We start from the raw sequence: 27,855 nt of genomic DNA on the forward strand, positions 1-27,855 counted from the left end.
TCGACGCAACAACAAGCGAGACATACGTTTTCTTTGTCGCGCGAGGAAGTGGAATTTCATTAGCTATCGCGCGCGCGCATGTGAGTCATCGTTCGCAACGCGTTATGAATTGTTTGACCCTGGTGAATCCTACTTAACGATTACGTTTTTAATAGAAAAGGCTTTCTTTCTTTTCTGTACTCGTAAATTTGAAGATTTATTTTACTAAAACCAAGTTTACTGAAATTTAATTGGTTTACTAAATTTTATTAAAGCTACGCATTTTTTTAAATTTATTCCCATTATTATTTTCTCTGTGACTTTATTAATCTCTTTCGCCATAAACAATAGGAACTACATAATGAATTCTACGTTACGAGTTATAAATTATGCAAACAGTCGTATTATAATGTTCCATGAGCTTTTCTTTTCTGCAAGTTTGTAACTCATTAAGAGGAGCAACAACGAACTAATTGCTTTTATGCCTCGAAGCTTCAAAATTAATAATTAATTATCCTAATAAGAATGATATACTAGGAAAGTATAGTCCAAATAAGGGTTACTTGAATGGATAATTAGCCTAATCTCGAATGGTTCTGAAAGTTTTAGGTTCGCGGTTTGATAATTATTAATTAATGCCAGAAATTACATTAGAGAGCATCAGACTCCCGCGAGACTATTGGAAAACGTGGTACGCGTCTATGTTAGAATTAATCAGAGGTGAACGGATGGTAATTAGCTTGTTCGCAACTTAATTAGTTCGTTGAACGCGCACACAAATGAAATATTCATTTTCTCTGATGCCGCTGCATAAAAAATACATTTTACACGATATGTTAGTGCAGTGTAGTAAGAGAACTAGTTAGAAAAAGGAAAGATATTAGGTATCCGAGACATCGTACAATTCTTCGAAAATTAAAGTATCAAGCACTATAAGATTATGTGTATTTGGTTAATGACGCGATGATGTGATTCACCGACAGTATGGCGTTTAGCAATATTGTTATTTCTAGAAAATAGAACCATCCTTTTGTTGATTTTTCAAGTTAGATTAAAGATCTCGCGTAAAAATCCTTTACATTCTGAGCTGATAAATTGTTCGCGCAACATAATGTTATCAAAATTGAAATCCATATTGACAATAATATCAATACGTCACTATTTCTAGCATGGATAATATTCCAATATCAAGATCAGTCCACACATGACAAGCAATTTTACACTAAACTTCCATTATCTGTCATCTAGAACTACCCTTCAAATCTTCTAAAAATCTTTCAATTTCAATGTATAATACGTTCGAACTCAAACCTTCCAAACCAACATCACCGTTTGATCCTCTAATAAGCCATGGAACGATGCTTGATCCGATATTTCGAAAGAAAACCACATCACCGTTCGTCGATCACTAACCACCCCTGAAAACTATCCACGACCCCTTTGAAGTTCATTTCTACACCGTCTGCGATAGTTAATCTGCTGTCAGGGTGAAAAACCGGCTGTTATTTTCCTATCGACGAAGCTACACCCCCGCAACGTCTCCGCGAGCCTCTACGTGCGAAACGCGACAGATGCAAAGCGGAGGGGGTGGCCACCCTATCGTTTAACTTCGTTAATCCGATTGTTCCTTGGTCAACGATGGTGGCCGTGTTAAAAGCGCCGCGATGGGAATATGCACTTGTCGTTCTGGGGCATTTCTCGCGCGAATTCCTAGGGGTAGGTTCTCGTCCCTAGGGTGAAACTCCCTGAACACCTTTGCGATGCAACATTTGGCAATGATTAGGGGCCGAACACTGGAAGGAGGGGAAAAATGGTGCAAAAATAGTTCATGGCGGAAGTTTTGGAATTTAGGAATTGTTTTTCTTCAGCGACAAGTGCGAAGTGTGATGGTTCTATCGATGATGAAGAGTAGGAACTATTTTTGATAAATACGAACGTGAAATGTTAATTGTGGAATGTTTCTTCTGCTTTGGTGAAAAGTAGGTATGGAATTTTAATTAATTGAAATTAACTACGTGGGAATTAACACGAGGAATTAATTGTACATACTAAAAGGAAAGTTTTGATTGGGTAATAAGACTTTGAATTTTTCTGTAAGAAATAATGTTTTACAGCATCTTAATTATTAACTGCGAAGTTCTGTAGACTGACTATTTATACTTTATTTCTCGTACCTCCAAAAAATTCCTGCTACATAATTATCATTTTAATTTAGCCTCTTCTAAATTAGCTAGTGCTAGTTTGCTACACACAAATAAGAACATTAATTTCGTAGTTTCATCGTTGGTAATTTTCAAGACATACCAGGTAACATTCCTCGTACAGACAGCTACACGGAATTCAGATAACAGTACTAATATCATTCTTCTTCAAATTTCTCCGGTTTCCTTATTTAAAACTCGTATCTCTGATCTCAAACTGTTCTCGTTTCTTTCTACACGTAATTAACAAAAGTAAACTTTTAATTAATTATCTTTGAAAAAAAGTGGAAAAAGATCGAGAAACTTAAATTATAGATAGAAGTTAAGTTGCATGTATTCTCGATACCAAAATATGTATATTATCTTCATGAAATTGTAGCTGTTGTTTGGATTCGATCGATAAGTTCTCTCTGAAGCGTGCAAGCCAGTCGATGATCGAGCAGACGGTTTATCCTTCGTGATTCGAGATTACATTGATCGAAGGTGTACACCGATTTTCTTGGCATTCCGACGATTCTGCCGAGTTCGAAGACCCTGCACGCTTCTAATCATTTCGACATATTTACATTCGCGTGTAGATGTTAGCTTAATATGCCGATTGTTTATGATCACGTGCATCACGTGCACGCGATGCAGCTTCTCCCTTCTTTCTCTGATTACTTTAATCATAGATATCATATGGACATAGACTGTAGCTTCTCTTTCTCTCTTATAAGCTTCTGTTTTTCTCAGCATGGTTACGATGCAACATCGTCTCTTATCCATGCGTACAAGTCTCCGCCTCTTGCAACTGCTTCCTTGTCATATAGTAGCACAAAATTGCATTTTGATGGCCAATATTTTGAGAATATATTTGGAGAATTACCTATTAATTTTACTACTCTAATCTTTCGTTTAACCGAAGTTTCTTGATAGACAATAATAAGGACTCTTATTATTTTAAGAAAAGCTGCAACAGAAAGTCGCTTTTCTTTACCTCAGAGAGTTTTTAACTAGCATAAAATTAAAGACAAAAGTCATGTCTATCGATGACAATCCTTCCCTACTTTTCTCTATCTCAAAAATTTTTGAACAATTTAAAAGCACGATATAGAATATGTAACTTAATAGTACTTAGTTTAGTAGTAAAAAGATCTGCATATATCATTATTTCCCACCGAAGCGTTTGTTCACCAACTTGTTCATTTCCTTTCTTGGCAGCATTAAAATTTCATTTCCTAAATATGAATGATTATATAACCTTATACTTGACCTAATTTATCAATAATAATAACAATAACTTATTTTTATTTCGACCTCCTTAGCATAGAAATAGGTTTGGCTTATCATTCTTTACACTCATCCCTTAATACCTTTTATGTTCAAAACAGTTACACACTAACCTAGTCGTAAATTTTCTTAACCTATGCTTTACTTAAATCTGTTTCATCTATTCTCTCAACACTTTAACCCAAACTTGTCCAATTCATTAGTAAGCAAATATTGTAATAAATACGATGGAGTGCCACTGTATTTGTACAGGATCCGCAAAACTTCATCGAACGTCAACACAGTGTCCAAATAACCCTCTCAACGCCTCTCTGCAAAACACCCCAGTCTCCTCATCCTATCCCGAACCAGAAACATCCTTGAGAGTCTGAGACGCGACTTCCTGTTCGTTAAACATCCCTCCACCTCCACCACTGCTCCCGTTCCCGTTCACCGATTCAGGTACGCGTTATTATTACACGAACGTGCCGCAAGGCTCGCGCGTTGCCACCTTATGTAACCCACATAGTCATTGCGGGGCAAGAAAAGAAGGAGGTGTATATCCTCTGGTCTTAGGATAGCGGGCAGAAGCAGAGAGCGAGAGAGTTCTCTGTCGCAAGGAGAACAGAGAGCAACGCTCACCTTTCGGTGAGTCAGGCAGCGGAACGGCCATAGATCTCGAGAGAGGACGAGAGAAAAGAAACGACGGAGGGAAAAGGGAAGGAGAGGCTCGTTCTAGCGGAGGACTAAGTAGCTCGGCAAAGATCACGGCGTCGGGCGTGGGAACAAGGCCCCTCCTGGCTCTGTATACGCTGCTCTCGACACACGGCGAACATTACTGGAACTTCCTCGGTGTGGCACTTGTGCCACGGATGCTTAACAGTACTTGGAGTGGCTGATTCCACCGGGTTAGACCGCGTCGGTCGCCACGAAAAGCGAAGCGTAATCGTTGAACGCGCGCTGCGTTAGATCGTAGTGTTGAAGATGCGTGTTCTCTGACGGATCGTTCTGACGAATGAAACACCTAAAGTTTGATTGCTTTCATTGCTATCGAGATAGGGAATTATGGGGAATTTTAAGATACTATATTTATAGAATGCATAGAATGTACTAAAATATATGAAATATCTGACGTAAAGAATTTGTTATCATATTTAGAAGATGAAATATAGCTTCGGGTAGTTTTTACTCTTTCAGACGTATGCATAAAAATATGAATTCGCAACCTATAAATATTCACAATCTACTTGTGAGTATATGTATTTCGGTTTTCAGACGATCTCTTCGTTAAAACAGACAGCTCGTCAGAATATATTCACCGTAATAGCCATGAGATTATCCTTTCCAGATTTTCGTTGCTTCAAACGAGATCAAAGTTTATTGGCCAACGAGCTGCTGGCAGTGGTTTGGCGATCTTCTGTGGCTTGTGAAACTAGGTTCAGTCAATTCATGTATACAGATTGGTTTATGGGCGATGATCGATTCAGTGAAGTAGTAGCCTCCTATAAATATCCATTACTTCATTTCCATTCTATCCTTATACACCTAACAGCCTTCTGTAAAGTACTTATCATTTGAATTTGGACAAATCAATATATTTATGTCTTCATATATTCTTCTTCGTATATTATTTCAATGATTTAAAGGGATAATAAATTCTTGACATGCTACTGATAGGTCTAAGTGTCACTAACGGACCACTCTTCTTATCACGACAATTTTCTTTGGCGATAAAAGAGGTTCGTCGAACGAACCGAGCAGCAGGAAGCGTCAGTTGAGCGCAATTTTCTACTAGAGATTTTTCGCGTGCCCCAGAAATAGAAACTTATTACTGTCAATGGAGGCGGAGGGTGGCTGGCTCGGTCAAGGCTCCGTTTATTTACATCGTGCAAAGGACATCGCGTTCACATCGCGAAGGCGGTCGGGCATTGTTACATCGGCGCTCCAACTCCCTATGTAACAAATTACTTTCACTTTGGCACCGGTGATAATGGTAGGTGTAGTGGCGTGTAACGTGGTATTCTAGCTTGGCATTGCTGTTAGAACGTCTGTATATTAGAAACGAAACGTTTTCGATCGATCGTCGCTCGGCTGGAAGCTTGAGTTGTTGTTTGAAGCCACAAATTAGAACATTCGGAGCCTCGGTGGATTCTATTATAATACTTGCTATGTATTTTAACGCAATTAAATATAACGATAAACTGCAATTTTTTTAAACGAAACGAAATTTACTCGTTATTAAACTGTGAATGTGCGTGTAACATTTTTGCGAGCACAACTAAAGAAATTAAATTGATGCAGAAATTTCATATTTGGTATTTGATATACACTGCTCTAAGATACTTAAAAGATCGTTTTCTACGTGATTTTTATATTCATTCCTTGTGTATATTCAATTCTTCTTTATGTGGTATCACAACAGGTGTTACAAACTTCTTCGCTTCTGTCCGTTTAATTTGAACAGAACTGTTCGTAGTGACCCTCTTAATCATCTTGAAAAATACATCTTTAATGTGCAAACTCTTTAAATGTACGAGCATCTGCAATTTATTATTCATTATAGTAATAATTTACAATGATTTATTCGCAATTTATATAATGATTTATTCACTATAGTATCTTCTTACGTGTCACAATCACAAATACATAGTCATCAGATAACGCTTGAAATAATCACTACAGGCAACATTCCAAATAATCAATAAGGCTGGTACTTGAAATGCTCACACAAAAAGAAAGAAAGGAAAATAGTAGTCAAACTTGAAATAGTGAAGAGGCGTAGTCGTTCGGTAGCATCGAGTTTTCTCGATCGAAGATCGCAGGATCTTTGAATACGCGCGAGGAGTACGCGTCAGATGCAAGGATCCACAAGAGGTACACTTCCGTGCAAATGTGTGTCACGAGTTTCCCACGAGATGAACCGGCGAATGGCAACATAGGCGCGGGCATAGACCAATTACTAGCGTAGACTCTCATTGACTCGCGATTTACGCGAGCTATCGGTCGATACTGGCGAAACGCGCTCGCGATTAAATCCGCTGAACGCGTTGTTGCACGCAAACGATGGTCCAGCGACTTGTAGACGCGTTCTAAAGGACGATTATTAAATGTAAATGTGTACTCGACTGGTCTGGTTTCGTGGAAAGTTGTTCGATCATGTTCGCTAATATTTGGAACGAATTTGGTACAGGAGTTCCAATTCGTGTAAGAATTTATAAGTTACAATCTGTTAAATATCCTTTTCAATGTTACAAGCTTTTGTAACAAGTAGGATAATCGAATGACTCGATATAATTCTATTTTAAATTCAAACGTGGATCAATTATTTCATGAGAAACAATCGATATCAAGATTTTATGCTAATAGTTCGTGGAATGATGGTAGATCACTGGAACATTCTCGTAACGAGAATCGGATCAAAGATCTTTCGTTCGTTTCATCGTGGGGCATTAATTATAGTCCACTAAATCAACAGACGGCTAAGCGTGTCTTTGTTATGCTTTCTTGCTCACTTTCACCTGCCAAACGCTTTCTTTCCCGGCTGTACCGTTAATTCAACGACAGGTGATCTTGTGGTCATCGCTTTTAGTATCTCATTATTTTTATTCTGAAAGTTCTGCGCTTACCAATGTTATTTTTTAAGATTTTCTTCCAAAACTTCCTTAAAAAGTATATCATCTTTTAAGGAAGAAAATAATTCCTGTACATGATAATTGACTTTTAGTTATTTCAGCACTTCTTCTCCTTATACAAAATGTTACAAGTATAATGAAGCTTATTATACATACTTTTTTGTTATTATATTTGGTAGCTTATGCACTATCAAATAGTTGGGAAAAATCAGCATTTCCAGTTCTACTCTTTTATTAAATCTCTCTCCATGCTAAACAAACTCTATCAGCTGGCAATCATTCCTTTTCAAATACACGAAAATATCTACAATAAACCTTCCTTGTCGTACTTCTTCAATTCTTCCGAAATTCTGCGATCCTCCGGTCAAAACCTGCTTCTCGAAAATTTTCCAAAAGCTCTCCGACAGAACGAAGAAAGCCTAATCATATTCTTCAACCAATATATTCGACCACATGGAAATTCACCTCGGGCTCGTTCTGATTTCTCGAAGAATCGCACGTGTATCTAGAATCATCGATTCGATTCGTCCAACTCGCACCAACCGGTTCCAGAACGCAGCTCAATTTCATCCAAGACTGAACATGCCTGAAGGAGAACAGGGAAAAATTGGCCGGGTTTTATTGCGACCAGCCCGCGAGAATCGTAATTTGTCAGGATCACGAAGCTTTGGGATTCGCGAAAATCGGGCGTAGAAGGGTAGTGGCCTCGTTGCACCAACGATCGAGCGTGATCACAATGATTTTACTTTGTTCACTGTGGCTTGTTTCTTTTCAAGCTTCGCTGTCAAGTTGGTACTATTGTCTATGGTTTGCCGAGAATTGCAACGTACGGAAGAGATTCAGTGTAATCGTGGGTTTTTTTTTAGTGGATAAAATCTGATTGACCTTTTCTCAAAATTAGAATTATGATAATAAAATTTTGTTTTTCCTTTTATTTGTAGCAATCCTATTAAATTATAGCGTATCTTTAATCAGTCGAGAATTTCTTGGAGAAAATATAAATTTAAATCAAAGAATTAGTATTGCGTTACTTATCATAAAATATTCATTGAATAATCTTAAATGATAATTTAAATGATACTTTAATTAATTAGATAGTGTATGGGAACTTTAATAGCATAAAATGTTGGATTAATTAAGATAGAAAACAAATTAATAATCATTCGAAGCTATCGCCATACACAGGTGCTTTCGATTTCGTATCAACGAGAATGACAGTCTGATCTTGTGCGCCGATTAAGAAAACAGGATGCAGTGGTTTACATGTTAAGTAGATGTTAATTGTATGGGACTGCGGTTAACCCGTGCTACGGTCTCAGACCACAAGATAGTGATGGCTTTCTTCATTCCCCTGAGCCGTTTATCGAAAAACATGGCAATCTTAGAAAATACCATCCACCCATATAATGCACCAACCGCATTTTATACAAATTCTTGTAATTCTAAGACAAAAGTACGAAAGTTCATTTTCAAACTAGTATTAAATTCGAAGAATTTGTTGCAAAACAACACCTTAATGCATACATAAATAAATTAATCTAAATCCACGTTAATGAATATATTAATAAATTAATATAAATACACGTTGATGTATACATCAATGAATTAACATAAATACACATTAATTTACATATATTACAATTTGTAATGTAACAAACCCGGCTAAGTTATTACTCCTATTATAACTCAACAATGAAACACGTTATCGCTAATTATCAGACACTAAATCTCGTTAAACAATTAAAAAATCTCCTTTGTCGGGCATCGTAGGATCATCGATCTCCCTTATATCAGATTTGCTCCGCAGTTATAGGATCACATGTGTTACCAGGCGTACATGTGACGCTTATTAACAGTGTTCACGTTCCCGCGTCGATCATCGGGGATCGATAGGGTCGAGGTCAAGGGGCCAGATTCGCGATGATCGACTATGACCCCGCCGCAATCGTAAAAGCGTTTGCTGCACGAGTCCAGTTGATCGATGATCCGTTTCAAGATCGATTTACCAGCTTTCAAAGCGTATACTCGCTAGTTGCTACCGAGACGCATCTTTTCACGAAGATCAAACTCCTTTTTATTTAATTATAGCTAATCACGTGCTCTTCTTTGTTCTGTTAATTTGCCTGTTTGATATAATTTTCTTACAAATATTTTTCTGACATTCTCCATTTGCAATTTTTTAAAACAGATTGTTTTGAAGAGGAATTTATTTCTTCATCTATCAGTATCATTCAGTCTCGTATATCCAAGATTTGGTGGGAGACTTTTTTCAGTTGGATTCTGGATATTTTAATAATTTTTTGATGTTGTAAGATTGTTGAAGTTATATTAAACACGTTTGTGTTCGTATATAAAAAGTATCTTATATAAAATGAATTATTCATTCTCATAATTACATTGAAATGTCATTGACACTATCAGTGAAACGAGATATTGTGTCATGTAAAAGTGACTTAAGATTCTTGCTGCTTCTAAACAGGAAGAATCGTACGTATGATGATCAGACGATATACACATACAATTGATTAATACGGCGGAAGACTTCGTAAATGCATCAGATGAAAGAGGAAGGTAACCGAGGAAACACAATAAAAATGCATCGATGGAAACCGATAACGGTGAAAGATTCGCTCAAGATTATACTAGATGCCTTCTTCAAATTCTAACTCCACTCCTTCGTTCTTCATCCTTCGACTCTAACGTTTCCAATCATCTTGTTAATCCCTAACATCTCAATCTATCGTTCTCCAAATAATCGCCATGGTTATTTTCAATTGAAAATTTGTATCACCTACTTTAACGTAGCTATTACATATTCTACGAATCATCCAGCATCTTCTTCATCTTCGACTTCCTCCAACAATCGCAAGAAAAGTCCTAATAAGAGAAAGAGAGAGAGAGAAAGATTTATTCATCTGTGCGTCATCATGGTCGTTACCACCCAGCACGAAGGTCTTACCTGGTCTCACTGTACAATGATTCAATTCCGGCGGATGGACGACAGTTGGCGCGCGACGATCGCTCGATTTCACGCGGGAAACGCTCTGCGATTTGAACGGGACACGCGGCTGTTGCTGAGTCCTGGACGATTATCCACACCGAACCGTGTTTCCTCGACGCGTATTTCCTTGACGCAGTCCACTATTCAGCGTGGGAATCTGGCAACGTGTACCGTTGCGTCTCGTCGTCGTTCTCGTTCGTTGTGCCGCCGAAGCAACCGTGATTTCATTTAGACCCTGGTAATCGCCACCTCTTCGATCCTGTAGGATGGTCACTGCGAATGGAACACGATGAAATGGGGAGGGGCACTCAGAACAGTATATTTTCTATTGTTATATTTTTCTATTGCTTTCTCGAATCGTTATTTCTTTTATTTATTATATGTATTAGCTACGAGTTGTTGAAGTGGCGAGTTTTAGACGAATACGGGCTGCTTGTACTTTGCACGGTATTTTTGCAGCAGTTGACGAATAGCTGCGTGTTTCTGGTGTTGCTCGGGTTTCGAATGGGTGATGGATTGGTGAGATTGGATTGGGAGAGATTGGACACTTCAGCGTGGATGTGGATGTTTCCTGGATGGATTGGAAATTTGTTATTCCTCCTAAAATTGTAAGAAAAAGTTACTCGGGTTTGAACAAAGAAAAGGCGAGTTTTAAAGGTAGTTGTAGTGTGCGGACTACTATATCTTTTCTAGGATATCTTTGGCAATTCTATCTTGCAAATTGCATCAAAGATTCTTCCGGTTCTTTTGGCACAGAAGGAGATATTCTTTTCAAAGAAATATGGTTTTTATTAATCATAAATACATCCTCGATATTAACGGTGTCTCATTGTTCAGATAGCATATGGATTGATAGAGAGCTGTGAAATAAAGGAATCGTGAGATAGTCTACGAATGAATGAAACAATAGACTTTTAATTAACCGGAAACAAATCATCCAGTTCCCTTTTTTATACAGGTACGAGTACGCTCTATGTTCATGAATAAGTATACCATGCAAAAAATATAATATTTTTGTCGCTATTACATAATATTCAGCTATATTTAGCCGAAATTTACAAACTTACAATTAATTTTTAAATATTCCACTATGGAAACAAAAATTGTCAAAAGCGTACCTTGGAATTTACTAACAAAGATAATAAAGATTTGACGAGAAATTTCTAATGTTTCAGTATAAATATCACACCTCGAATTCTCCCAGTAATCCTTTAACATAAATAACTGTTAAACCGAGCCTGTTCTAAAGCTACCTCCGCAACTCTTTGACAAAGATCAAAGCCACGACGCCTGGAGTTTTCAAATTACAACCAATTACCAGCAAAAACTGCATCCTCCAGGCATCGACACTCAATTACCAGGCAGCAGCCTCCAATCTTAGCCTCGATCTCTTGAAACTCCACGAAGCATTCCCAACAACCCAACACTCAGTATTCCTCACATAAAAACTAACAAACTCAAAAAAGCTCAGCGAAAGAAACGTACAGAGTAACCAGTAAAATAAACCTCTCGATAAGTCTGTCAATAAGAATCTTTCTCTTTATTCCCACCAAAACCAAAACCGACTTATATATCACTTCACTCCGCGAAGACGTAATCTTTCACAATTTCTCGCGCACTGAAAAGCTGAAAGAAAAAGCAGAACGATCGTTGGAAGGGCTGCACGCGATCGTTTCTACTGATCGAAGTCGATTACCGGCCGTGGATTCCCTTTGAATCGTAGAAAAGTGGCGCGTTACGAGCTAACGGTATCTCGAATGAAAAAGAAGCGAAAGCGTTCGCGCTGGGGTGACGAACGAATTAGAAATTACAATCGAGTGGTCGACTGGTTCATAACACGCGCCTTAGTCAGACCGTGAGAAACCGGCATCCGTCCGTGTGTTATTTTTGCCGGTGATCCATGGATCGTGACCGACTGGATCGATCGGAAAACAGGGACCGCAGTTTCGGTTCGTTAGCGAATTAATGCCACCGTGCAACTTCTTGCCGAGTATTTGTAACATTTTTCTCTACTCCCTGGTGACCGATAAAGTCGTACAGATGAGTCACGTTAGTGCACAACAAGTATAGAATGCTGGGATTTATTTTGAATTTTATATTTTCACGATTTTGTGCTTCTAATATCAAGAACTTTAGCTGATTTACGGAATATTGGAATTGGTTGTTATAAGGAAATGTGGTTCGCGCTTGAAGGATTCAAGTTGAAATCAATTTTCGATTGTTTTGCTTTTCAATAGAAGTGCTGTGACATTTTGTCAGGTATCTGCTTTTTGAGATTTGTGGAAATTGTAGTTGAGTGAGGAATAGCAAATATCTAATTTCAAATATGATAATCTGGAATTTTGAGAACATACACGTTCTTCTTTAGAATGTTCCGCAAGAAGTTCCAATTACTCTTAAAAGAGAAACAATACCATTAATATAACAATTAAAGAGGAATACGTTCTCTTTAAGAAATTGTGTCAGGCGATTGTTGTCAAGTCAGTTCATACGATTTTGTGTATTTTTATCTGTGCAACGATAAAAAGAATATTTAAAGTTTATCTCAATCTGCAATACACTTGCCATTATTTCTTACAATTCCTCAACAGTTTCCTAATTCCATCTTCACAAAATGAAGTTTACAAATACAATAATATAAATTACATACTGTTAAAAATCAACCAAAGATTGCTCTGTGTCATTTCTCCAACAATTTTAACAATAGTGAAATGAAGCTAACATATCGCTTCAAGTTTGGCAAAGCTTAAAATTTCGAAGCTCAAGCGTAAAATTTCATCAAAAGTAGAAGAACGAGGAAGATACAAACTAAATCGGAGGAAGTGCATTTCCTTTTCCAATGATAGTCAGCTCCCAACGTAATCCAGAGAAATGACGACGATGGAACCGTCGCGCTTATTCTTAGCTGAGAAAATCTACACTCGAATCAACAGTCCTACCAACGTTGATATGTATGGGAAATGACGGAAGCCCGCAAAAGTCGAGGAATGGCGCACGCTTCCTGTTGCCGGTTATTGTTAACGGCACTTTTCGGCACGCATCCGCTCCCGGAGAAAGCGTATCGGCCGATGCTCCTTACTCCTTGTGCCGCGGCCGCTTCCGCTTGAGTAGCGTGTGGTTTCCGGTGCGTGGCGCACGTACGATGTCGACTGCGATACACACCGCCTCCCTGCGCATATCGATAGTCAGTTGGAACTGGACTGTCGTTCGTGACGGTTGTGGTCCATGTTAATCCCGTGATTTTTCGATTTTTTTTTTTTCGTTTAAATCTTTTCCTGATTCATCTTTTTTTTATCTTAGTTGGTTCATTAAAATTGTGATTTTTTTTTGCTAGTTGATTTCTTTTTGTATCTTATTTGGTTTATAAAAATCGTGATCCTCTGCTGGTTCATTTTTAAATATTTTAGTGGTACTTCGTTGGTCCATCTTTTAATATCTTCATTTTGGTTTTGATTATATTTGTCGAGCAGATCAGCTTTACGCGGGAAAAATTTTGTGATATTTTTTGGTGATGAGAATGGAGTGACTTTTTTTTTCATGTATGAAGTTCAATTTGACTTAGTAGTGGAGAATGATTGTTAATTCGTTAAAATGATCTAGCTCCAATTAGAATTGTAGTTGGAAAATTACTTAGATCTCTGGTTATCGGTATTATAGTGTGTCGTATAGTAATATAACACATCGTACTCTAAACTCCGTTCATATACGTTAATTGAACTTATATCTTCTGTTTAAGTTGCGTCAACTTTAATTAGTTGCACCATGAACGAAATAGATAAAACGCTATCTTAAATTTACATACAGAACTGTACTGATCGAGTCTTATCGCTTCCTTTCGAGCTTCAACATTGCATTGCCTTGTTGAATTAGCATAATCGGAGCCAAAAAGGTTTACACATATAATTAATTGTATTTTATAAAAACATAAAATGGTTAATAATCTTATCGAATGCTATCACTTTTTTCCAAGTTTCTCCAAGCTTAAAATGATTTAACTTAATTGTTCCTATAAAAAAATAAGGTTCCAAGAAACAATATTGCAATTACGTCAGAAAATTACGATATCGAGTATTAAATTAACTTAGCAACTTGAGAAAAATTTTCCACCAAATCACAAAATCCTCAGACACTGGCAAATCTTTAAATTTACAGTTTTTTGACATATTTCTATTTAAAGTTCGTTTCTAAATTTATCAAGCTCGGAAAAAAGTGTATAAAATTTGCCAACTCTTGTCTATGTCCTAAACTAAACCCAATCAATTCAGACACAGGCAAGTCTTCGAATTTTCCTATCGATCACCAGCAGAGGACAGATTAGAAATTTGTCCAATTATCGACGCCCATGCATAAATTAAAAATCACATGCAAAAATCAGAAATTAAATATTTGTTCTGTGATCGTGGATAAAACCGATCGGTCCTTTATTTCGCATGGACCATTGGGAATGGCGACGTTTCCAGTTGTGGGCTGGGAATATCCTGGACGTAGCCTGGGAATATCCTGTCAGAACTCTTGCATTCCGGATCACCGAGTCGGAGTTATGAAATACCGAAGTGGAAACGCTCGAGCTGCCACGAGAGGTGGTTTTGCATTTCAGTTTCTCGATCGAATTCCATCTGTTCTCTACCTCTATTCGTTATACAACTATCTATGTATCTCCATCACTTTCCTTGGCCGCTTTTGTTTCGTGCAAAGAGACTGACTCGAAGGAATTTTCCGGTTCTCATAACGTTTTCCTCTTACAAGTTTCGATATTAACGATAATTGAGGATCTTTGGAAATACGTGTGGGCAGAAGTCGACGAGAATTGGGACTCATACTGGTGTATTATTATTTTTATAATAGTTCCGTTGGGAAATCGTGTAATTTGACTTAAATCTTTTTTCATAGATGTCGATTGACCTGTGGACTATACTTTAGCGGAACCCTTTGAGTTTCTGGAGGAAAGCTCGTGGGTCTTCATCCATAAACACTCCTTTCATTTTCGTGTGCCTTCTGTGAGGGTCAATTATAGCCAATTATAGAGTTATATAATGATGTGTTCTGATGATATAATAGGTGAAACTGTTGAATTCTTTCGATGAAATTTTGTTTAGCTTCAGCTTTTGTTTTGATAAGATTTAAACACACTAAGTCCTTTTAGTTAGTTTTAAAAGAATATGTATTTAAAAATATTGTATTTTTATGACGTACCTTAGGAATTCGTAAAGAGTAAAATATGCATATCTCAGTAATTCAAGGTTCCTTTCATTGTCTTTGATTATGAAGTTTATTAAATTTAATACGTGTGGAATTATTAAATCAAATTATCAAATTATATAGAATTAGGAAATCTTCGAATATAGATTAACGTGCGCCATTTATTTATTGTTACAGCACCAAGATCATCCAGTGCAGGCACCAACAATCTACCGCCACTAACGTTCCATCAGGTTCATGGTGAGAATATCAGACTCTGCAATGGCGGTACCATCGCCAGAAGATACGAAAGCTTCTGCAGGGGCATCACATTCAGCGCACGACCCGTCCGGGTTGGTGAAAAGGTAAATTTCATTAAAAATTGTCACTATTCGCTCGATTTACTTATCCAATTATTCGGTATTAATATGTTGCAACAAATTTTGAAAAATGTCTAACAAAAGACATTTATTGTAAAGTGGACAATTTATAGATAATTTGTAGGAACAAGCTCTATTAACTTACTGTTGAATATTTATTTCCTTGACTATAATTTCACGTATAATTAATTATGTACGTGTTTACCGACGCTCTCAATATATTTGTCGCAACAATTAACAAAATCAATCAGTTTTAATCTAATTTCCTTGATCTAAGAGATAGTAGCAATCCATTAATTTCACGAGACAATGTAACCAGAGAATTAGTCAAAGTTATACATCATTCTTCGTTCAAATCTCACTGAAAAAAGCTCATCAATCATCAAATCCGCAATTATACCAACACGAGTGCAACATTCTCAGGAAACACACTGTCGAAGTCAACCAACACGCGTAATAACAAGTCTCAGCGAGGTCGATGCAATTAATCGATTCGAGCCGCAGATATTTCCCCACGGTGGAAAACACCGTTTTTCCCGCGTTTCCTCGTTCTCTGCCCGTAAATCGTATACACCAGGGCGACGGTTAATTGTGAGAATCGGGTGACTCTTGTTCCGCTCGACGGCTTTCGTCATTTGCATTTTCTGCATGCGTCTATCGAACTTAACGAGCGACTGACCCTGAAGAATGGCCGAGTCATTTCACGTGGGCTGATAATTTAGCTTTAGATTAAATCGATTTAGATTTTTTTCTCGAGATCACTTAGTAAAATCCAGTTTGTTTCTCGGCCGATACGAATACATTAAATTGAAATAGAAACGCAATAGTAAAAAATGTGATCTGTGGTAACTTTGTTTGGAGATTAATTAAAAGTACATTTGCTTTTTTGCTAATTAGTAGTGCCACTAGAAAAATATACTAACCGCAACGGGTTAAATGTTACTTCAGAAAAATGGGCGTTGCGCGTTTATGGGGATTTTCTCCATGTTAAAAAAATAGGTTCTTGTTTTAAACTTTACATGGGTTAGATCTTTTGAGAATTTTTTGTAATGTTAAACCGTAGAGGGAAAGTCGAGGTTATTATTTGTTTCCTTTCTCCAATTTTTCCTTTAGAATACGATTATGTTATTATTCGATAGATTTGCTTTCTCAGAGTTGAAATAAAAACGAATGGCAATGAGTTAAAATTAGATTAGATTGTATCCGATTTGTATCAGACATGAGAAATAGGTAAATATACAGTTTCATTCGTGATCTGTAACGTCTGGAAAGTGCCAGGAACCAATTAAGGGTGAAAATATAATGGAAGCCATTTATTGGGGGGTTGAAAACTTAAGCACCTTTCTAAAGTAATGTTTGAACAGTTTCAAAGAAACATGCGAGTTGGTAAAAAACTATATGAAAACAGAGGAGCCAATTTGGAATGTAAATGTAATGGGGACCACTTACCGAGGGTTGAAGGGTTAAAAACTTTTTTGAAACAATATTTAGACAGTACTAGAATAATATATGAGTTGGTAAAAAAATTGTATGCAAAGAAAAAAATACGAATTGCGTTTTTAGGTCAATTGTTATTTCTTGACTGAACAGGATCTTCTATACGCAAAGTTGTCCAGCTGATTCGAGTTCATTGATTCGGAATGGAAGCGCGTGGCAACGGGTACGAAGTTACGTTGTGGAGGAGAGCGTGGGCGAGCCATTCGAAGGCTCCTCGTGGATTTCACTAAACGCCTTGGAATATCGAATTTCCACCATCGCTTGATAAACGATTCGATTTGTCTCGCGAGACTTGTGCGATTTGTTTCAATCTCAACCTCTTGTCATGTGCTTCTATCGGTGCTTGTTTTGATAGCGTTAATTGCTTGTTGCTATGATATCGTGTTATGTGAAAGATGTTGAAACGTTATGTATAATTTGTAATTAATCTAATCGCCAGTTTAAAGAACTAAAGCTATAATTAGAATCGAAATTGAATTTTCATAAAAGAAATATGACGTGCGTTTGTTGAATTAGAACAATAATTTCTAATACGATTTTTACCTTTTTTTCTTTAAGTATATATATAGAGAGAGCTTTGGAAATCGAGTTATCTTAACTTGATATCTATCTCTGTGTGATATCCAGCAAATATTACAAGTGTTGTGTTTATCTTCGAGATTTTCGTCAAATATTGATTTTTCGATATTCGGTAAATACCCAGTGACGAATTTATAGAGTTATCTCTATGTATGTGTATTTTATAAATTGCAGCAATTAATTGTCGACTCGTTTTGATTAGATTCGAATCGAGAAAATGGAATTTACACTGCAAACATTGTTTCTGTATAGATCTGTTTTGATTAAATTTAAATCTCGTTTTAAGTGAAAGAGTTCCGGCGAATTGAATAGGCAAATTAATTTTTTTATTTATAATCCAAGGAATATATGTAATATGTTCGCCAACAACATTCGCCGAGAATTTGAAAGTCAATAGAAATGATGGAATCATTCTAAGGTATTTGCGTAGGTGCACTAGTCTTAGAAATTATATCTTAAATTACTAGGAGAGAAGTCATAATCACGCGTCTTTGCGTCACTCGACAGAACTGACGCAATTAAGTCAATCATCAATAGTATATTTCTTCCTTTCCATTCTTATCTAACAATATTGATTATAACGTACGAGCAACTCTGTCCGTAAAATCGCATAAAAATCGAAAGTATTTATGAAATTTCTCTATTGTGTGCGTTTTCTCCGAAACGCTTCGAGTAGATCTATTTCATCGGTTTCCTGGTTTCGTCGGTCGTAATAGAGAATCGTAAACCACGAAGTTAGAGGTTTAAACGTAAATCGTTTAAAAGGCAAAGCCATCAGCAAAGACATTCGGTTCTAGGAAAAAGAACATCGGCGCGAACTCGATATTTCGTAACTGTTCCCCTCTGTTAACTATCGCCTTTAAGATTTTCGTCACGTTCAGCCTCGTGACATAACGTGGCCGAACTTGGTAGCGAAAAAGAGTCTTGTCGTACACGAAGTCCCGCGATTGAATACTACGAATTGCGTAAAAACGGGAATATTCCTTCGAGAATAACGAAAATAATTTAGAGCTGGAGAGTAATTTGAAAGCTAAGAGAAGAACTGTTGTATTTACTTGATAAAATCGGAAAGTTTGTCCCATAAGAATTCTAAGAACAGAAGGTTCAGGTAGTTACGACCTATTAAAAGGATTCTCATGATCAATTTGTAGGCCAGTGATTTAGTGAGCTCGTCGTGATGTATCGACTTCCGATAGAATGTTAGTAATTTGAAAGAAATTGTAGGACTCCAAATGTTTTAATTGCCAACCTGAATTCCGGTTGATCTCGTTGCTCAATGAGCGAAGCATTTCCAAAGTACGTAAAAGGAATTAAACGATAATTGCGCGAAATCTTATATGCGTTTGTCGGAAATTGATAAATTGAAATTGTGAAACGTTCTTATTAGAGTTGAGTGAGGATTGTTACGATTAATCATAAATGCCCACAGACATTTCTACATCACAGAATTCCTCAAACTTACAATTAATTCGAAACGTAGTTCTTCTATCATTATCATCTTCATTCACAATCAGTAGATTGCGTTACGGGCATTAAATACAGAAGCTCTCGGTAAAATAACGAGACTTGATTAAATACTAAAATCTTAAAAATCGTAATAGTTTCATTAATCCAAAATGACAATAATTTCTCAATGACTCAATCTCCGATGTAGGATTATTATTATTATTATTATCTGTTAACATAATATTATTAAAAACCATCTCTTTTCATATCATAATCTTAACTACCACGTGTCACAATCTACCATCGTAACGTCATTAACAACCACCCCTTTCTTTATATCACGACTCCATTAGAATCAATGACAATTCTCCAAGGTATAAGAATAAGACCATTTAATATCCAGCGTGAAATTTGTAATTAATCTTTGGATTGTGGAAGCTAAGGTAATTTCCCCCTGAGTCGATTTGAAGTTTGTTTTATTCTAACCAATTTTTTTTTTTTTTTTCAGATCTGTGTCAAATTCCTCGAGATCTCGGATAATTGGAGCGGCGTGATCCGCTTCGGTTTCACCAGCAACGACCCGATCAACCTGCGAAATGGCCTTCCAAGGTACGCCTGTCCGGACTTGACGAACAAACCCGGTTACTGGGCGAAGGCCATGGCCGAGAGGTTCGCCGAAAGGGACACGGTGCTCTTCTATTACGTCACGTCCGCTGGGGACGTGCACTTCGGTGTGAATGGCGAGGAAAAGGGCGTATTCTTCAGCGGTATCGAGACACGAGGTCCATTGTGGGCTATCATCGATGTCTATGGCAACAGCACCGCCATCGAGTTTGTCGATCCTAACAGACAACATTTCAACAACATCAGGAGAGGCACCGAGCATAGCAACGAGGATAACGCGCAGCACAGCAGGCACTCGGCCATGGACGACGCGAGCAACGCGAGCAGAGACGTCGAGAGGATCATCGTTCCATCCATGCAGGGCATTTCGATCCATCATGAGCCCGACGTCGAGCTACCTGGACTCAGGTTTCAGCCTGCCGGTGTCATCTTCACGCCGTTACCCTTCCACTTGTGAGTATCTTCGGGAATCCTTTTGTCTCGTAATCGCATCAAAAGCATCTTCTCATCGAGCACCATGATCATAAGATCGAGCTTTAACCCTCTTGAACATAATGGTGGTTGGAGAATGTGATGATCACAAATGAAGCTTTTTACAAACTTTGGAACTCTAAACCGAGTCTCCACTGAAGCACCAAAAAAGAGGAGCTGTTTTGTCGGCTTTTGTTTGTACACACTGACGACTTTCTCAAGAAACATGAAAGAGTAACGAAAGGTTGGCCGTTGTTGCTTCAGTGAAGACACGGTTTTATAGTTGGTATAAGAAATAGGATTCATGAAGAGATTAATAGGTTCTATTTAATCCTAGTATAGAGTAATATATATATATATAACGAGACAGTGCTGAGCATAGATGAAGATTTTCACGATTTGATAGTTCTTTATACGTTGTTGACATCAAAAAGGAACTTCAAGAAGAGATGTTTGTACCAGTTTCGTTCTGAAGCTTTCGGATAATTTAAATTATAAGAATCGTGACAAGAATTGAGTTAGCACTATACAAGACTGTAAGAATTCCATGGGCTGCTATCGATTCATTCGTAGCCACATTGTACAGTTAGAATGGTCTTCCGGTGTTATTTGTTCTCTAACTCGCGTCGATTATCATCACGTGTTATGTCTGTTCCCAGTGGCTTTACAATGGGTGAATACTAACAAAGCCTTTTTGGGAACTTCAATGTACTTCGCGTTGAAATTATGTACACTTTAATTGTTTCCCTCGTATAAATGAACTCTAAACGAAATTTTTCAGTATTCTGTGAATTTCTATAAATTATCAAATCCTGAATATTGATTTAACATGATCAATTTATAAAAATATACATAGTGCAAATTGCTCAATTCAATCCATAACTCTTTCAACATATCTCTCATGATATTATCTCATTGCTACAACTAATTAAAGATTTCAAAACTTAATATGCACATTCTTAGAATTAATTTAAACTTCCCTTCACTTAACTATAAGATCTTCTATCATGCTGGCCACGTAAAAGCTTCACCTACCTACATAATAAATGACTTGAAATCTACACCGTGACATCTCTCCTCCACATCCTAATCCTTCGACATTAAACATCAAGGCAACGTCAGCTTGCTTTAAACTGACATTTCCAACGTGGCTACCGTTCCGCAGTAGACCATCCTCTAATGGATTCTTGGTTCCTTCATTTTCCAGGACTCGAGGTAGAAACATCCGCTTCAGTAACCAGCAGTGCGTGGCGACGCGGACCGACACGGAATTCTGTCACGGCTATGCGTTTACGAGCCAGCCACTGCTACTGGGGGAGCGATTGGTCGTGCAGATCCTCGCTACAGAGCCTATGTACGTGGGTGCTTTGGCTCTAGGTCTGACTTCTTGCGACCCAGCTCGGCTGACCGCCGAGGATCTACCCGACGACAGTGATCTACTATTGGATCGTCCAGAATATTGGGTAGTTTCCAAGGATGTGGCATCCAGCCCTCAACCTGGTGACGAGATAGCCTTCACGGTAACTCACTTTGGCGAAGTTCAAATGAGTAAAAATGGCGGACCACCGAACGTAGTGATGCACGTGGACCAAAGTCTTCAATTGTGGGCGTTCTTCGATGTGTACGGTAGCACGCAACGAGTCAGGATGCTGGCTGAGAGGCCCACGTCGCCACCGCGACAGCGCCAAAGCAATCCATCGCCAGCTACCATCTTACAACAGCAGCAGCAGCAACAACAGCAGCAGCAGCACTGCAACCACAGTAACGCAGCTACAGAACTGTCCAGATTTTCCGAGATGGTTCAGTTCAAACCAGCCATTGGCGGAGGCACCGTACTGGTGGTGAATCTTCCTCCTCAGACTGGTTATGTTACACCGTCCTCATCAACGCCACAGCCTACTTACGCCTCCGCTGGGCATAGGAGTCAACACGCGCACCCTCCAGCAGTCACTGCTTCGTCGTCCACGGCGTCTACGGCGTCCACGTCGCATCCTGGATCTTCCAGACAGTCCTCACCGCCTTTGACAGGCACCATGGCCAGTACAGGCTCCTCTACGTACGTGGAGCCAGTGAATTACCAGAGTCTTGACGGTACTCTTACCTCTCAGGCGTCTTCCCACCTGCAGCAATGGAGCGAAGGTCTCCAACCGACTCCTGGACAGCCAAACGAGTGCTCGGTCTGCTATGAAAGAAGCATCGATAGTGTGCTGTACATGTGCGGTCACATGTGTATGTGCTATCCTTGCGCTATCCAACAGTGGTGCGGCAAGGGTGGCGGACATTGCCCACTCTGTAGAGCGACCATTAGGGATGTGATCCGTATCTATAGATCCTGAACGACGGCACGGCCACTCCGCGGAAGGAACGGTTCCAGAGGCTGATGCCCGACCAAATCGCGTTAATTCGTTTTCTCTCGGAGCAAACAACCGCCGCCATTGTCATACAGTTCATCGCATACGATATTTTGGAGTTCTCGTCTATGGAAAAACTATATTTATGCTCAGGATAAATGATATCTTCGATAACAAGTTCGTAGAAGCATGCAACTGCTCTTCTGCTCATTCTTCTGCAAATTTGGTCCTATTCGATGATGAGTAGTTTTGTTGTTACGAGATTCTCAGGATCTTAGAACTTTAAAAAAGCAGTGAAGATGACGTGGAAATGATAACTCAGATGAAAGGATGAGATAAATCGCGTTTATTACCACCAAATTGATATAGGATTGTGAGACGAGAACACGCGAAGTATCTTCGTTGAACCATAAAGACTGGAAGGTTCTGGTTCATCGGCGGTTTTGCTGTCCTGGTAACGTCAATGAGATTCGCACAGTGTCGTTGAACTATCGTATTCGGTTGCAAACGAGTGACATAAAGATTCTGTGTACGCCTTCGAGCTTGGCAGAGAACAAAAGGAATGAGTGAACGTATGAAAGACGAAGGAACGAGTGAATGAAGAAACTAAGAAAGAAAGAGAGTAACATTGATCTTAGATATTTTCACAATCGACATTATATATAGTATATATATTATCGCTACCGTTACTATCATTACCACTTACTGCTGCTACTATTCTCAGCCTTTAGTTATTATTTTTATTTGTACGACTAGTAATATTATTATCACGATTCTACAACGACAATAGTGGTCGTCACGTTATTCTTATATGGAGAAAAGTCACCCTAACGATGGGTATCATTATTTTTTATCGCTGTGAACAGATCAGACCATCGTCTCCAAAAAGAGCGCCATCTGGATCAGTTGAGACCGATTCAATTTTATTTTATTTAACAATGAAGTAAAATAAGCTCGTGTGATTATTAAGGCAGGCGCCGTAGGGCGCGTGTAAGTTAGAATTTACGTCGCTTTCACAACCTTATCTGGGTTTTTATGTTATTCGTTTTACTCCTTCGTTTTTTAATTTGCTCTCGCAAAGTTGGAACGACCGTGTCATAATCGTGTCCTCGAGCTTGTAGGACGCGCGAGTACGCGTCTCTTTCCTCGTTTGTTACTTTCGACAATAACGCCTGGATATGTAATGTATAACTTTGAAGTTGTTAGCGATTCGAGCGACCATAAATAACTGTGGTGTGTGTATAACTGACTACTACGTATAAACGTCGTACGTATTACCAAAGAAACAACGCGACACGTATGATTCCTCCCCCGCTCTGCGTACGTTTCAATACGAACTCGCACGCAGTCCTCCACGCAGCCAGCCTTAGAAGGACGATGGTTTTTGATACGTTTTAGAACTTAGCATTACCGTTTTCTACCGAATTCGCGCGCCCCCAAATGCTACACGAAGAAACAATGTATACTCGTCTCTGGCAGTTGCAATGTGCAGATCTTAGCGACATGTTTTCTATCTAGAATCTACGTTTAATTGGACTAATTGCGAGGGTTGAGGTTATCGAGTGTAAATAACGTTCTTTTGGATTATAATTTCGTTACTCTTTTTATATTGTAGAATCTTTATGAAAAATAATCCTTCGTGCTATATTTGATATTAGCTTTGTTATCTTGACATCATAGAAACCTTGCCTAGTATTATAGCGAGAAACAATTTATACATTGAGTCAGTTGCATTACACGAGATTAAAGAAAAAGAACTAGAGTTCATCTAAACGATGAAGTTACAATGTTAGTTTTTCAAAACCATAAAGTACAAGTTAGAAAAACCTCTAAACGCTAAAAATCAGGGCAACGAAGGCCAAGAATCATTTGTATAAAAATTATTCATCATAAGGAGAGGTCCAGCGAGACGCTAAACATATCTTTAACCGCAGATCTCCGCGTTATATTCCTAACTTTATTAACGACAAAAGTACAAGCGAAGTTACTATACACTAGATTGCATAGTGTTCTAAGGGACAATGTTTAGAGGCTTTTATCAGTGTTGACGACTAAAATGGAATTATTTGAGGTGCTCGATAGCCAAGCAGACGATCGAATTCCAAGAACTTCGAATCCTCAAAACATTCGTATACACTTAACTAAGCCAAACAATTAAGTTTCGATTATCTGGACCTAACCTTTCTCGGCCATCGAGTCTCTCATTTGTTATAGACTAAAAGCGATTTATAGAATTTCGTAGCGTCTCGTTCGATCATTCTAATCATCGTCCAGCGATTGGAACATGCATTTTGCGATTGTAATTTGCCTGGACGAGTAATTACTGCCCCTACGAGTTCGCGTTTCTTCGACGCGGACAAAATATCGAGTCGACTGGCCGTGGAACGATAACAACGATTTTGTTGCGCGGTCTGTCGAGTATACGAGGATCATCCTCTCCATGTGAGCGCTTTATTTTCGTACAGCAGCGAGACGAAGCCGAAGACGGCGACGTTTCTCTCTTCCACTCGGCCCACGGACGCAAAAAATCAAGTAAAAAAAGAACGAAATCCTAACGACGACGAGAGACGAGCGTCCTCGAGGCCGTGCCTTATAGACATTTTACCGACAGTCGGCATCTCGCGTCGTGTGACTCGCGTTGCTCGTCCGAGCTTCCTCCTATCGATCGACAGAGATCGCCCTGGCCAGAAGTTCGTCTCCCGATCCGTTCGATTCGTTTCCGGTAATAATCCTTGCTCTACGCCTTCGCTCCGTTGAGCCTAGCTCACAATTATCATGACGTTTCAAACGTTTGTGAGGCTAAAGTAACGAGCAACACAATTATTACGCTATTCATCATATCGGTATACCTGTCTTTGATCTTCTGGTTCCTGAAATTTGGTTCTTGACAGTACTCGAGCTTAAACCGTGTTTGTGATGCGTTTGAACGGAAATTAGGTGTTAACTCTTTGCTGTTTTTAGGAGAATTAAGAATTGTAGGAAATAAGGGATTGCTTTAATTTTTGAGGGAATTTATTTATTAGAAAAATTGGATATTATTTAATGTTTGGAATTGACCAAGACTACACGAGGTATTATACTTTATGCCTAAGTTGTATTGACAATAATCAAACACTGGTTATGTATTTCAGTGTAGGAAGCAATTATGTATATTGAGTTGCGTTCAAGACATTGGACATTCGTGTAATATGTTTTATAGATGTAGGTACTTAAATAATTCTTATATGAAATATACAGAAACACAACTGCCACTTTACCAGTCTAGTCTCTACAAAATTAAAAGAACCAAGTTCATTATTTTTTAAGCTACCTAATTTTAATTTCCAATTTTTCTCGCTCAAGTTTAAAACAAACGTATCACAAATCGCAACAATTAGTCTTTAATGTGTTCAGTTAAAAGGGAATTGTGGTTGCTCGTTCAACGATTATTCACAGCGTGATATCGAAAAATCCGGCGAAAAGTAATGATTAGCGTCGAGCGGTTCTTCCCCTGACAAACGTATTTGTCGATAAGGGCAAATTGTTCGCCTGGCGAAGAAATGCTCATGAGCATATATATTTAAAATGAAATAAAGAATAATAAAAAGAAACATTCGCTGGAGAGAGAGAAAGAGAGAGAGAGAGAGAGAGAGAGAGAATGAAAGATGAAAAGAAAGCTTGAGACAGAGATATCGTAAAGAGTCAGGAAGAGATGAGAGAGGTCACATCACGTAAATTGGGATTGCGGTTCCTAGCCGTTCCCGGAGATGCGAGAGCAAAGCGACAGTGAGAAAGAAAGAGACACAAGGAGCGAAAGAAGAATATTGTCGTCGGACAACGGATGCGCAATAAAGAGTAGTGAAATCTCTAGTCCAGCGAGCGGCAGCTTTAACTTGCCTGCCAATCCAAAAAAGAAATGATGAGATAAATGATGATGATGATAATGATGATGATAATTGTATTTGAATTAAGGAGAGAAAGAAAAACGATGGTCTCTAAAAGAAAAAGAAAAGAAAAGCGGTCAGAGTATGAGAGGGAGAGAGAAAAAGAAAAGAAAAGTAGAGAGAGAGAGAGAGAGAGAGAAAAGTATGAAAGGAATCGCGTAGATGTATTTGTATGTGAATGAGAGAAAATGAACAGAAATTTTATAAAATACAAAGTTTTAAAAGAAATAATTTGCTAATATATGGCGCGTGTCGAGCAAAAGCATACCAAGTCACGCGACACGCGCAACGAGAATCTTTTTATTAGGATACTCTATTTACGATAGAATCATAATAGTCGTGATCGCGTTTGACTTCGATGAAAGGTGTCACAGGCGAAACGTCGTTCAATATTTGCTCTTCCTGTCTCGTGTTTTACCAGAAAATCTAGAAGAAGAAAATAAGAAAGAATAAAGTTCCGCCATTGAACGTGCGAACCTACGAACGAAAACGATCGATGGTATGTTTTTCTTTGTCGATGAAGGATATTCTAGATAAATATTATATATTGATTATTATCCTAAGAATCGAATGAACAGACGCTCTCGTTGATGCCACCGGGTCATTGTCGTCGTGATGTATTATCATTGTATGTCGGTGTACCGATCGATCGATGTTTTTTATTTTTCATCATCGTCGTTGTGGTTCTTCTCACGTTCCCCTACATTCATCATCCTTCGCCGTTTCTTCATCGCAAACGCATCTTTTTCTTTTTTTTTCTTTTTATATAATAGACGTACTCGAGTAACAGCAAGTTGGGATTTCCTTTTCTCGATTGTCACGCGAGGACACTCGTCTAGATCTTCTTTTATATTTTATCATTATTTTTTTATTATTATTTCTATTATCGATATTACTATTAGGTTTATTATTATTGATTATACTATTATTGAGTTTGTCCTGTACTACTCGGCGAGAATGCGCGCACAAGAAAAAAAAAAAAAAAAAAGGAAGAAGAAAAGCAATTTCGAAGCGTGCGTTGCCTGCCTGCAATGGAAACGTTTCGAAGCGCGTTTTCATATCATGTTAATTACACCGAGTGTACTGTCCGTTACGTCGTGGTTTGGAAAGAAAGAAAATGGAAAAAATAGAAGAAAAGATGTCACCCTTGTCCCTCCCCTCGAGATTGAAAGATGATTCTATGTGCGATAAAAGTTCTCTGTAACTGTAAAGCTGTCGATTACGAATTTATACATATGTAATATAATTCGTGTAGCCGCGTGCTGTCCTACACAATAAAAAGCCTGTAATATCTATGAATCTTTGTGTTTTCCTCCAGTTTCCTCCATCCTCTTCTTTATAGGAA

General features: G+C 38.3%; 1 protein-coding gene across 6 annotated transcripts in view; it reads left to right on the top strand.

Moving 5' to 3' along the window:
* Window positions 1-27,809, top strand: part of Neur (E3 ubiquitin-protein ligase neur) — a 121,193-nt gene extending 93,384 nt beyond the window's left edge. For 5 of the 6 annotated variants that reach the window (XM_072010158.1, XM_072010159.1, XM_072010160.1 and 2 more), the window contains 3 exons: window positions 15,438-15,604; window positions 19,650-20,218; window positions 21,444-27,809. In XM_072010158.1, coding sequence (XP_071866259.1) covers window positions 15,438-15,604; window positions 19,650-20,218; window positions 21,444-22,572 — 1,865 coding nt within the window. In that variant the 3' untranslated portion in view covers window positions 22,573-27,809. Of the gene's footprint in view, window positions 1-13,250; window positions 14,642-15,437; window positions 15,605-19,649; window positions 20,219-21,443 lie in introns of those variants that run through there. The other variant, XM_072010156.1, reaches the window with a different exon arrangement.
* Window positions 27,810-27,855: the final 46 nt, after the last annotated feature.

Source organism: Bombus fervidus, chromosome 9 (assembly GCF_041682495.2).
Source record: "Bombus fervidus isolate BK054 chromosome 9, iyBomFerv1, whole genome shotgun sequence".
In the NCBI taxonomy this organism is placed as follows: Eukaryota; Metazoa; Arthropoda; class Insecta; order Hymenoptera; family Apidae; genus Bombus; species Bombus fervidus.